General features: G+C 42.5%; 1 protein-coding gene across 1 annotated transcript in view; it reads left to right on the forward strand.

The window, feature by feature from the left end:
• Positions 1-10,480, forward strand: part of BST1 (bone marrow stromal cell antigen 1) — a gene marked incomplete at its 5' end in the record, with an annotated part of 12,108 nt that extends 1,628 nt beyond the window's left edge. The window contains 5 exons of the mRNA XM_018571159.1: positions 3,156-3,238; positions 4,076-4,152; positions 4,505-4,597; positions 7,215-7,301; positions 10,327-10,480. Of these exons, the coding sequence (XP_018426661.1) occupies positions 3,156-3,238; positions 4,076-4,152; positions 4,505-4,597; positions 7,215-7,301; positions 10,327-10,480 (494 nt within the window). The remainder of the gene's footprint in view (positions 1-3,155; positions 3,239-4,075; positions 4,153-4,504; positions 4,598-7,214; positions 7,302-10,326) is intronic.
• Positions 10,481-13,044: the final 2,564 nt, after the last annotated feature.

Raw genomic sequence — 13,044 nt, forward strand, 5'->3', positions numbered from 1 at the left:
CACGTGGGGGGACTCAGTACCACAGCAATTATTTAAGGATGGAAGGCAGGGAGCAGACCGGAGAATGTTGTTCTCCACTCTGCTCTGTGATCAGTGACACAGGAGTTCTGTATTCACAGCGCTTCCTGCGTTAGCTGTCACAAACGAAGCTGTACAGAAGATACAGCACAATGCTGTGCTGGGTTTTCTGTAATGGAGGTCAGGCTCACAAAGAGAACCTGTCACCTCCAAATGATATCACATAGGAGCTTGTTATATCAATAAAGTTAGGTGGAAAAAAAAGTGATTGAAAAAAAACTAATTAATAAAAAGTAAAAAAGTGATAAAAAGGTAAAAAAGACTTTAAAAAAATACAAAATAATAAAATAAAAATTATAAATGAAAAAATGTGGCAAAAGGTAAAAAAATTTGATTAAAAAAATAAAAAGTGTTAAAAAGGTAAAAGAAAATCAAATAAAATATGAATAAAATAAAAGTCAACCCGCACCCCCTGCCATCTATGTGCAAATAAACGTAGTAGGCTATTGTGTGTGTGCGTGCCACCCTCCAGAAGGAAGGACAGTGTCAGCATGAATTCAGAGATGATTTGAGGATCTACAGCCGAGTGATACACAAATAAGCTACATTTTTGTTAACAGTTAAGGTACTTGAATGCATTTCTAAGGTTTAACTCCTGAGTTTAGTATCACTTAAGTTTTAAGGGAGAACTTTAAGGTTAGGTTAGGTTTGGACTGGAGTACCTGTTTTCATTACCCAGTACTTTAGTGCCCACAATAGAAGTATCCTGCCAGCCTTTGGTGTCAGTGAATTATCAATGAATATAATTAGGTGTTGTGTATCTCTTCCTCCTCCTCTGGTTATGAGCAGGGGGTCTCTCTATTTGGAATCCTTGCTGGTCAGCTATTTTCATAGTAGTGCTGAGCAGCTTTGAATATACAGCAATTTGGGCTCTTTGGTTTTCCAGAACAACGTGGCCTAAAGTTAAAACACTAAAACGGTTGCATCTAAACATAAGAAGAGCCCTGCAAAATGTATAAAAACATTAATTGCTAAATAATTGCATGAAAAAACAATGACATTTACACTGTTGGCCTTTCATTTATAGACGACCACGAGTGTGTAGCTTGACCTTCCAGGTTTTGTTGCCCTAACTATTCTACTTTTATGTAATAATCCCAGCAAATCAGATTGTGGATGTGCATGAAAACATTTCCAAAGTGGGGACACATTTACTGCTACCTGGCATTTTATTTTGTAAATTCTTCCATCAGGCCAGATCTAGCATTGCACCAGTTTAAAAAAAGCCCTCCACCATCTCTAAGGGAACCTGTCTGAGGTTGCAAAAATGTTGTATATATGTTTAAAAATTTAAATTTGCAAAGACTGTTTCCTAGAGCTTAAGATCAGGTGTCTTCTTGTATGTGTATGAGTTGCATGAAATAGGGAAATTGATATCTTGGGTAACAGATGCTAAAAACACCTAAAATGGTCTTTATTAATTCTAATGACCAATCAAATATTTCTATTCGATTTTGTAACCTGCAGAAGTAAAAGTATCTTCTAAGTGGTTGCAGTGAGGAATGTAGGTACCTTTAAAAGAGAACTATGGCCCAACTTTTTGGGGTCCATAGTTCTCTATAGCTCACAGGAGGACATATGCTATGTCCTCCTGTCACCAAAAACTCAGCATATAGTGGGCTATTGCCGGCTATATGCTGACAGCACAGGGCTGCGCTGCGGCCAGGAAATATCCCGACAATGTTGTCGGTTTCCACCCCTCCAGCTGATTGACACTCTAGAGCAGGCCTTCTTAAACTGTTTCCACTCGTGACCCCTTTTTGGCGGATTAAATTTTTACGTGACCCCAGCGTCAGACAGTGTTTCTCCCCTCTTTCCCAACAGCGTCGGTTGGCTTCTCCCTCCTCCTCCCCCCCAGCATTAATCAGTGTCTGTCTCCTCCATACCTAACATTGGTCAGTGTCTCTCTCCTCCTCCAAATCTTGCTTGGAGCACAGGCCTCCACCCCGCCTGGGCCCCTCACTCGAGTACTGGCTGTACCCCCTGATGGCGGCCCTGGCCAGGAATTCAGATCGCAACCCCCGCATTCACACTTTAAGAAGCAATGCTTTAGAGGCAGAGCCAGCTGTGCCCACCCCCTCCCCTGTCTGTCCCTCCAATGAGCACTGGAGCAACAGAGAGGGGAGGGGGGAATCCCTGCGGGGAGCAGTGACTGCCACTCTGCAGGGAGAGGATCATGAAATGAGTGATCAGCAGTGATTGCTCAGTTCTCGATCAATAGAGCCAACGCGTGACAGCTTTGTTTTTTAGAAAATCAGCCACAACGTAAGTAGAATAGCCTGTGTCCTGCCAGCAGCTGCAGTGCTGGGACTCTTGCTGTCTGTGGGAAAGCAGTGCACTCTGTGCAGAGGTCTGACACCCCTTCTGCTAGGCCAGAGATCTCCAATCAGTTGGTAGCGTGAGCTTTGCGGAATGCAGCTATAGATCTGACTCAGTAGGAGGCATGTCAGACCTCTGCAATAACACCACTGATTCCCCACAGAAAGAATGGCGCTGCTGGCAGGGAACAGGCTATTTTGTACTAAGGCTGTGGCTGCTTTGGAAAAAAATAAACTGTAATACATTGAATAACTTTTGTTTTGATGCTCCTTGAATGTATTCAGCTGATTTAAACTTTAAGCTTTTTGGTAACAACAGTGCAGAAGTGCAGGCACCTTGTGATGACTGTAAGTACCTGCATTAGTCTTCAACTGATGTGTGTCCTCTTGGATCCAAAGCCCAGACTGTACATGGGGCCTTAACTTGGGGTCCCTCCAGCCACCACAAGGTGCAGCACTGTAGTACTCCTGCTACATGTTAGGTCAGGTTCATTCTATTTCTTCCAGTGTCATGAGGGGAGTACAGTAGAAGTCAGAGACAGTGGAAGGAACAGACTGGTCAATCATCCTGTGATGACAAATGTATCTTTTCATGACACAAATGTTATAAAATGAGTTGAGTTTATTCATGTAGTCAGCTGTTTGATGCCTACAATACCAAAGGTGGGGAAAGATTAGAGTGTTGGCCAAGTGGGTTAGAAAATGGAGTTTGCTGTGATGTCATTTTCTTCAATTGCTGATTGTCCTGTGTGTGTTCAGGGATTGACTACGACTCATGTCCGACCACAGCAGAATGTGAGCACAACGCCGAGGAGTCCTTCTGGAGAATTGCTTCTGTAGCTGTAAGTTGTATATTACTTTATCCCGGGATCAATGCATTGGTCAGCAGAACTACCTAACTCACCATGGTCATCTGTACAGATGGGGGCTCAGACAGACATTATTCACAGCTACTGACTGAGATTAATTTTTTTAAAAGAAGAACTCCAGGTATGCAAAAAGTTAACCCCTGCAGTGGGGCTACCCCCATACTTCAAGGGTTAACTGCACGTTTTCCTCTAGACGCCGGAATAAAGAAGATATGCTCACCCTAGCCTCGATACTGCAGTGGTGAGTGTTTACTTCTCTCCCCTCTGCTCTGGCTGTGGTATGTCCCTAGATGTCCTCACACGCAATGCAAATGAATGGATTTGATGACGTCAGCGGTCCTTAGAGCGCCGGAGCCTGGGGGAGTTTGGTCTAGCAGCCAGGTGGGACCAAGGATCAGGTGAGTATGTTTCTTTTAAAATACTTGAATGCATTTTTAGGGTTTAACTCAAGTTTAGAGTCACTTTAAGATGTCAGCTCAGCATTGTCAATAGTATATTTAACAGACTAAAAGGGGATAAAATAAGAGAAGTTCATTGTCAGGGTTTACATACACTTTACCTGTTGTCTTCCCTAGCTGCACATACCCGCCTTCCCTGCACTCCTCCAGTGCTCAGTAGTTCTGGGTATGGGGGAGCATGTGGCTCACTCCCCTTCCTCCCATGTGACAGTGCTAGCGCATGGCCATCTACGCACCCATTGCTCCTACATTGGGCTCGTGAGAGAGCCCCCAGCCTATTTAATGTAATTGTATCCAAAGTAATGTAATAGGAATCCACCCTGCTTATGTAATGTTTTGTTTCAATTTGTAGTATGCTAAACAGAGTTCCGGTGAAATCCAGATCCTGCTGAATGGATCCACACCAGGAGGTGCTTTCCCTATGCCCAGGTAAAAATGAATAACTTTATCAGTCATCAAGTTTGTGTACACAGGCATTACTAGCTTGCATTTTAGTAGCTTTACAGTTGCCGCAGAGTTGCTTCTTGTTGCTTTTGTAATCACATTGACTTGTATGAGGAAGACAAGCAAACTAAAGCCAGTGTAATGTTCCATAACCCTCTACATTAGGGGACAGGTTATGTGAAATGTGCACTTAACCACCCTCTAGCTTCCCTGAGCAGTCCCGGGACAGGTTGGTTTTTAATACTTTATTATATCTCTCTGACTGTAAAGTTGAATTATTCTTACATACAGCTAATGCCATGATAAGTGATGTCAAATTGAATGATCTTGTTTTCAGCTTTTTAGCAGACTATGAAATTCCCAATTTTCAAAAGGACAAAGTAACCAAATTTAACATCTGGGTGATGGATGACATTGGAGGAGTTGATGTGTAAGTAACACATTAGTAAGTAAAGGCTTTTACCTTTTATATGGTACCATAATATTGTATCAACCTTTGTAATAACTGTAATCTGTGCTTCAGTTAATGTGACTGAGTGATATCTAGGGCTCCTCTCGACTGAAATACTGCATTCCTGAGAACCAGCACAATGACTGATCATAGACATCATCCTCAAAGATGCATATCTGCAGTGTGAGGTCATCTAAGACATTACTATACCCAGGAGATTTGGAGTCAGGTGTGGTTATGTCATTACCATGCTCACTGTTCTCCTTGCTGGAGAGGAAGCTGTACCTGAGGACCAGCAGTGCAAGGATCTCTCTGCTTCTGCTTCATCCATTGTGTGCATTGCTGTTTCTTCCACCTCTACTGTTGTTTCATAATGATTACCTCGTGATAAAGCAAAGCCTGCTCCTCTGCTAAGAAGGATGACCCGCACAGTGTAAAACAAGGCATAGCAAATCACTAATGGGAAAAAGATCAGCTGCAGGGAGGCCACAGACAATACTAGTGACAAGGGTGTTCTTTTGATGGTATTGTCTTCCGAGAGTTAATTATCTAAAAAATAAAAATTCCCCTTTTTTCTTTTAGTTTAACAGTTGATCATTTAAAACTAGTGTTACAATAGATATAAAGTGCTAATTTATATCTATCTTATATCTATGTTATATGTATTTGGCACATGACACCAATATTATGTGTCACGGGGGCCACGTACCTGAGGTGAGACTGAAGTAGTGGGGAGGCCTCCCTTGAACCTCAGGTCTTGAAGTCTCTGGAGAAGGAGATTTGGTGGACACCGAATGGCACGGGTGCCAGGGGTGCGGAGCACCGTGCAAGCGTTAGTCCGAGATCCGAGCAGAGGTCAAGTCCACTCTGGCATCGAAGTACACAAGGGTTAATCAGAAGAATGTTCGAGATCCAAGCCGGGGTCGGTTCCAATTTGGCAACGAAGTACACAAGGGGCAAAGAAGTAGAATGGTCAAGGTACAAATCCGAGGTCAATGGCAGGCAGCAATCAAGAGTAGTCAAATAGGTTTCCAGGTCACAACAAGTTCAGACAGATCACACACTAGCACAGAAACAAGGGAGGACTGAAGATAATCCAGCAATTTGGCAGTGTCTGGGCTTATATAGGGAAGTGATGATTGAAGTTTGAGGTCACTTCCTGTGCACCTCCTTGGCATTTTCCCGCCTTTTTCCATCAGGTTGAGGTCACTTCCTGTGCGCCTCCTGGGCATTTTCCTGCCTTTTTCCATCATGTTGAGGTCACTTCCTGTGCGCCTCCTGGGCATTTTCCTGCCTTTTTCCATCAGGTCTTCTGCGCATGCGCGGGTTGGCGCTCTGACGCGTCTTTGGCGCATGCGCAGCTGGCGCGGATTTCCTCTTGCGGCAACGTGCCATTGGCGCATGCGTAGTAAGCCCTGGACTCTTACATTATGTTTCAGGTACATTTAGGTTTGATAGGTTTGATTAAGATTCACTGAACTTTCAGCTTTCAAGACTTATATATTTGTCACATAAGATTCAATTAGAAAAATGTGTGAATCGAGTGAAATCTGTGTGAATTTTAGGCGGTTTTTAACACTATGCTACATAAAATAAACAAACAAAAAGACCAAAAACAGATAAATGGATTTTATTCAAAAACGTTTTTTATACATTATTTACGTGAGCAGGGAGAGGAAGATTTTAAACGGGGCTAGTCAAGGTTAACTTAGGGGTCAATTGGTTTAAATAATAGAGACTTTTATTTAAAAGAAAAACAAATTTTCTTTCTAGTTTCAAGTTTGCTTCAGGAACTTATGTGTTAAAAAAGGAACATTGTAATCAACTGCACCAGACATCTGCAGATAATGCAATTAATCCTTTGTTATTCACATTTTATCACCTGTTTATCATTTTAAATTCGTATTACAGATCTGTGCTAAAAGCTGCTCTTATACACAAGTGGGACCTTGGCTGTCAAACGGGTCTAAAGAGTTATTTCAATGGGTGGTGGTCACCTTGGTAATTATAGAAAGCCTTAAACTGCAGTTTCTAAAGCAAGCAAAATACTTTCTTGTATTAAAAGATGTATCTAGACTTCAGAGATAGAGACATAATCCTGCCCCCGAACAAAGCATTAGTAAGACCTCATCTGTGACCACCCTTCCTTGTATTATAAGAGGTATAGACTCCAGAGGTAGAGACATAATGCTGCCCCTGTACAAAGCATTAGTAAGACATCTGGAATATGCAGTTCAGTTTTGGGCACCAGTTCACAAAAAGGATGTTGTGGAACTGGAGAAAGTGCAGAGAAGGGCGACTAAACTCATAAGAGGCATGGAGAAGCTCAGCTACGAGGGAAGATTAGCTGACCTGAATTTGTTCTCTCTGGAGAAGAGGTGACTAAGGGGGGACATGATCACCATATATAAATACATAAATGGTCCAGAGTCTCTGACCAACTTGCAGGTCACAAATTGATGTAATGCTCCTGTGTGGCCTTTTTCAATGTTTTATCATACTATTGTGACCACCGATGTATACATCAGTACTGCTTATATGCGACAGGTACACAGACTGTCATATGAGTATAAAATCTGCTTATTGTATGTTTCAGAGACTCATGTGGAAAGAACAGCACAGAGATACTGGAGTCTATCCTAACATCAATACATTTTCCATACAAGTGTGTCGACAATTACAGGCAAGAGACAAAAACAATATGCTGTAAAGGATTAAATATGTGAAATACCGTGTATGTATGTAGTACAAAGTGCAGGAAAAATACAACACCTTTATTTATACAAAGAGAACAAGAAAGGCCATAGAAAAGAGTTATGTTGGTGTAACAGACTTCCACAGTCATAACAATTACAATATAAAAAAGTTTAATAGTCCATAAGGAAGTGCAACAAAAAATATTTTCGTTAACAACCTACTCTTGGGACACCGCTGGGACTGCCGCTGAGACTGCATTTCTATTGCCTAAAGTCAACCACAGTGTGGTGAGTGCGCACCCCAGAAGGGAGCATGTTGTGAACACTAACACATGGGGGTCTATTCACAAAGCTGCCGAAGGATCTGGCCGTAGCTTCGGCCGATCCTTCGGCTAGCTTCGGCACCAGGACCCCTAGGTGTGGAAAAAAGGATTTTTTCAAACACTCTTAAACACTTTTTGGATTATTGTCATCAATTAAAGAAACTTTATATTTGGACACACCATATCACTAATTTCTGTTGCAAAAAATATTTTTTGTTGCACTTCCTTATGGACTATTAAGTTGGGATAATTTTGATGCACTTCATTTATTATTCATCACGTTTGATGTTATTTAGCACAAGGCGTTTATATCCACATTAAAATTGTGTTAAATATTGTGGGATATATGCATTGATATATAGATTGTATGCACGTTTGCACTGAATAGAGACTCTGCACCTTATATTCTTCCACTGTCCATAAGCGCAGATTTTATAGATTTTCTAAAAAAAAGTTTACATTTACAAAGCAATGTATGTTTTCTTTATTTGGGGTCCAGGCTTAAGCTGGGCATATATCAAGGTGGCCATACACTTTACAACCCAAAAAAAACAAAAGTCTTGCGAGGGTTGTAAAGTAATTAAAAAAACATACGATCTGCCCATCTTGGACAGGCAGATTGTACTTTCGATCTTCGCAAGATGACTGCAAACAGGCAGTGTGCGTGTGCGCACACCGGCCCGTTCGGCAGTTGTCGAACAAGCAGGCCACTAACCCGCCGAGAATCGTACGATTCCCGGCGGGTTTTCCAGACTGCTTGTTCGATGGAAGACGTGTGCGTCCGTACAGTAGAAACGGTCGCACACCTTCCATACACTTTGCAATTATTGTATGATCGTGGGATTTCCTGCAATTCTCATACGATAATCGTGCAGTGTATGGGCACCTTCAGTAGGATCCAACACTTTTTTTCATTGCTTATTTGAACGAATCAAATTTAACCATGAATGTGATTTTCGTTCGGGATAAATCGTACATATTGTAATGTGCATGTGCTAGGCATTAAAGAAACATGCTTTAATATAGGGGATTTAGGATGGGATATGGGATGAAATTTTAAGAGCTTTGGAACTAAATTAGTTAACTCATTGATGGCAAGATCGAATGCTCTGACAAACAAATGAAATTCTAATAGTGCATGGCCAGCTTTAGATTCAGGGCCTTTGTTGTAAATAATAGGATGGCTTGGTTGAGGGATATGGCAGGGGGTGGGTTAGTGGGGTGGGTAGGATGATAGGTGGAGGGGATGTGACACAGAAAAGGAGTAAATAGGTAAAGGAAAAAAGGTATGTGGGTCTAATTCTTGTCAGTCTGGAAAGCAAATTAAAAAGACATTATGTATAGTAATTTATTTCACAAGGGCATCCCAGAAGCCAGGGTGAAGTACCCCTTAGCTTAGGGACAGTGGCCTATGTTAGGTTTATTAATTTGAAACAATTTTAAAATCAAGTAGTGGATAAAAATATTTGCAATATAGAAGGTGGGTAACATCCGAGGCATCATGCCCTCCTCGTATGCAGAATGATTATGTCCAAGTCACAGGGATAAAGAAGACCTGTGTTTTCCAAAGTGCTGCTCTAGTGCAGTTATAAGGTATCCTTGGAGGATGTCCACTACTGCGTTCTGTGTAGCTGAGGTTTTACAAATCATTGACGGGAGCTAAAGCGTATGTCTGGGCAAAATGAAAAAAATGTTCAGAACATGACTGTAATATATGCACATTTGTCCATGTGTTGTCTCTTTAAAAATGATCCAAAAAAGTACAGACATATACCTGTATATCCTGCAAGTAATCCAGTTAGCTCCTTACTTCTAGTAGTGAGCTGACAACTCTGCCTCTGTTGCACTGAAATCCCAAACATTGTTACCAGCCCTGCATGAGCTATCCCACTCTCCCTTACAGAACACCTCTCACATCTCCATAACACACTGAGAAGGTGTTCTGTAGTCCAACAGGGGAGAACTCAAAGTCAGCTCACTACATCAAGGTAGGAGCTGAGTGTATCTCTGGTACATCAACAGGTCATTTTCTGTTTACTAGTCTATTAGTTCAAAATGGAGAGGGATTGGAACAGCCGTCAGCTTTTTTATCACTATGTTGCTGTTGGGGAGATTCACCCTTGCTAGTTGTCCTTGTGACCATTTTCACTAAAAAGTGAAACAAAATCCCACATTTTGGGTTGTCATCAGAACAGGAGTAAATGGGAAATTTCCCAGTGGGGACAGTAGTTCCAGTGACCCTGCTGACTACCAGGGATTTCCCTCTCTTTGGAGATATTTCCTCTCTGTTGTGGCAGTCAAGGGAAATCTCCCGATGGAACACAGTTGGCAAAAAAAAGCTGAGGGGGTTACAACCCTCCGCTAATAAAAAAACGTTTTGGCTTCAGTTTTACTTTGAGAGGTACATTTTAAAGTGGAAGGTTTATACTTAATGTCTTCTCCAGGTATATGTATAAATGCACCTCTTCTCGATGCTGCAACCTTTTTGGACTTTTTTTGTTTATATTTTTGAATCTGTGGGAGGAGTGACTGACAGCGACTAAGGGGGGGAGAGAGGGAGGGCGAGAAAGAGAGGGGGAGAGAGAGAGGGGGGGAGAGAGAGAGAGAGCGCGTTTGACTGACTGTTCTAGTATCTTTGTTTCCTGTTTTATATCCTGTTATAGTAACACTGTTTCCTTCTTGCTCTCAGACCGGTCAGGATTTTGCAGTGCGTGGACTTCCCTGATCACCCAGATTGTACATCAAATAACAGGAGCGCCTTTACCACCTCATCATGGATGATGATGACGACTCTCGCTTTCTTTACCTTGATAAATAATCACGTCAAAATGTTTAACAATTAAAAAAAATCTTTTTTTTTTTATTCAACCTTACGTACCGTATTTAATCTGCTACTATACTTACCTTCATTTGACATTTTTCATCTTTGCTGAAACAACTGTAGGAGTTGCAACTCCTGACCTTTCTTTCTGAAAATGTGAGTTGCCTGACTGTCATGCTAAACCAATGGCTTTAATACTTAAGTCATTGAAGCAGACCACATGCTAATTGGATGTTCAGACTTTTCTGGGTGCATGCTTTACTTGCTGGGTCAATGGGTAAAGATGTGTCTTTCCGCACCTCTCCTGCTGCTTTTCCTTCAATACCCTATCAGTCATCAGATCACCATTCATCAAGGGGGCAGCTCTGACATGAAGAAGCTAAAGCCCTGCCTCTACCAACATGGTTACACAGAGTCTTAGTATAGATCAAGGCATGGTGGGTCAGTAATGGGGTAAGGAATAACTACAGATGGCCTTCGGGGGAATAATGGTGCTTGCCTTTTTTGCACAGCTTCCATAGTTCAGGTCCTTTTTAGCTATAGTAAGTGTGATAGTTTGGGAATTTTGCACAATGGTGATCACTAAGTGACCACTTGATAGCCGACTTTTACATAAAATAAATATTGTTCAGCATAATGAAAAATTACAGTTCATTTGACATCGTATTTCTGTCTCACCGACATCTGGCTGTCCCATACACTCCCAGTGGCCTAGTCTCAGGACTTTACCATATTTCTACACAAATATAGTCCTCACTACCGCTCAGTAGCTTCCATCAGCTCCAAGCGTTTCATTGCTCACCCTTCATGGGTCACTGTCTCTCTCTCAGTCTCTCCAACCGCTTCCCTCAGATGTCACCGACCCTCTTAAACTCTCCCAGCCTCCCCAGACTGTTCCACATGTGCTTCAACCATGAGTCTGTAACGTCCCACCTCGGTGTATGTGTACCTATGGATCGCAACTGCGGAGGATGGATTGGGGTCAGTATGCAGATGAGTCTCTTATGCCTCTTGGTGGAGTAAGGCTGCGAGATTACCGCTTGACATCATACCCCGTGCGTTTGGTATAGAGAAGCTGGTGGAATTTACTGAGGCAATGGCCTACAGCAGTAAGGTAAGGCAATGCAGTGTGAGGCTAATCACAATCAATGGAATTCGCAGAGTTCATGCAATGGGCATGAAGATCAAGCACAATCAATGGTATTAGCAGAGTTCATGCAATGGACATGAAGGTAAAGCACAATCAATGGTATTAGCAGAGTTCATGCAATGGACATGAAGGTAAAGCACAATCAATGGTATTAGCAGAGTTCATGCAATGGACATGAAGGTAAAGCGCAATTGATGGTATTAGCGGAGTGTTAGGTTCCTGGGGTCCTATGCAGGGAGCCCCGGGTACTTGCGTTTGATATCAGAGTTCGTTGATCCCATCAACTATGCTCCCCCAGAAGGTGGATGTGTCTCAGTGCTCCGTGGTCCGAGAAGGAGATGAGGGGACACTGTGTTGATCAGCGTCCTGCCACAACTGCTGGTAAGACGCCGATCAATTAGTGAACCGCGGCTTTAAGCCGGCGGCTCGTGTGAAGGGAGGAGGAGCCCTGTGACGCGCCTGCCCCTGCTGCTGTCCCTCCTAGACAGTGCAGCCCGAGATCTGCGGCGCGCCTGCGCAGAAGGACGTCGGACCCTACCGCCGGTCCTAGTGGCGGCACGGACGTGACAGAGTCTGCCTATGGCTAGTTGACTCCTGCACACCCACAACTCCTCTGAGCTCTGGTCCAGACTCCTAATAAGACTGCTCTCAGCCACCTAATCTGTCTAGACTGATCATAGGCAACACCTGGCCCCAGGACTTGAGATTCCATCCCGCTACAGTCCAGAAAACCAGGCAGAAACTGAAAAGCCAGCTTCTTCCCTGCAAAACTATTCACATCCTGGAACCTCTAAGCCCCTCTAACTGAGAGTTCTGGGTGACTGTGTTGCCAAATTACATTGTGGCATTGCCACGCACCTCTATATAAGTTATATCAATGTTTTATTGCTCAGTCAATGTCATTAGCTTAAATTAATTACTTTGAAAAACAGGAAATGATTGCTTTTATGAACTATGCTTCTAATTCTGGAGTCAGTGCATTACCACCAGCCTGGAGCAATTCAAATGTGTCACTCTAAAATCTAGTTCTAAGCTAATGTTGGCAGTGGACATCATTGCTGTAAAAATACAGAGAGCCAGCAGAGGGTGCACAATCCACACACATAAAGACACAAGCGTTGAACTCCATTACCTCTCTAGTTTATGTATCACACTTGCCAGTTAATTCACTGATTCAAATATTATTCACCATTTCTAGGACTTGTCACTGGCAAGCTGGATTAGCCAATAACTTTTCTTTTTTTCATTTGTCAAGACTGTGGAGGTGAGATCACTGTGCTGTAGCTTTGTCCCTATCCATGGTATTTGTGGCTTTGTATATTGCATTATAGTGAATTTACAACAGTTGCCTTGCCAAAAGATTTGGGTTTCTGCCTAATTTACACAGTTTTGAAATGTACTCAGATACTTAGGGGGTTACTCACTAAAGTGCCGAA

The sequence above is a fragment of the Nanorana parkeri genome, unplaced genomic scaffold (assembly GCF_000935625.1).
Source record: "Nanorana parkeri isolate BGI_ZX_2015 unplaced genomic scaffold, ASM93562v1 scaffold1690, whole genome shotgun sequence".
NCBI classification, from domain to species: domain Eukaryota; kingdom Metazoa; phylum Chordata; class Amphibia; order Anura; family Dicroglossidae; genus Nanorana; species Nanorana parkeri.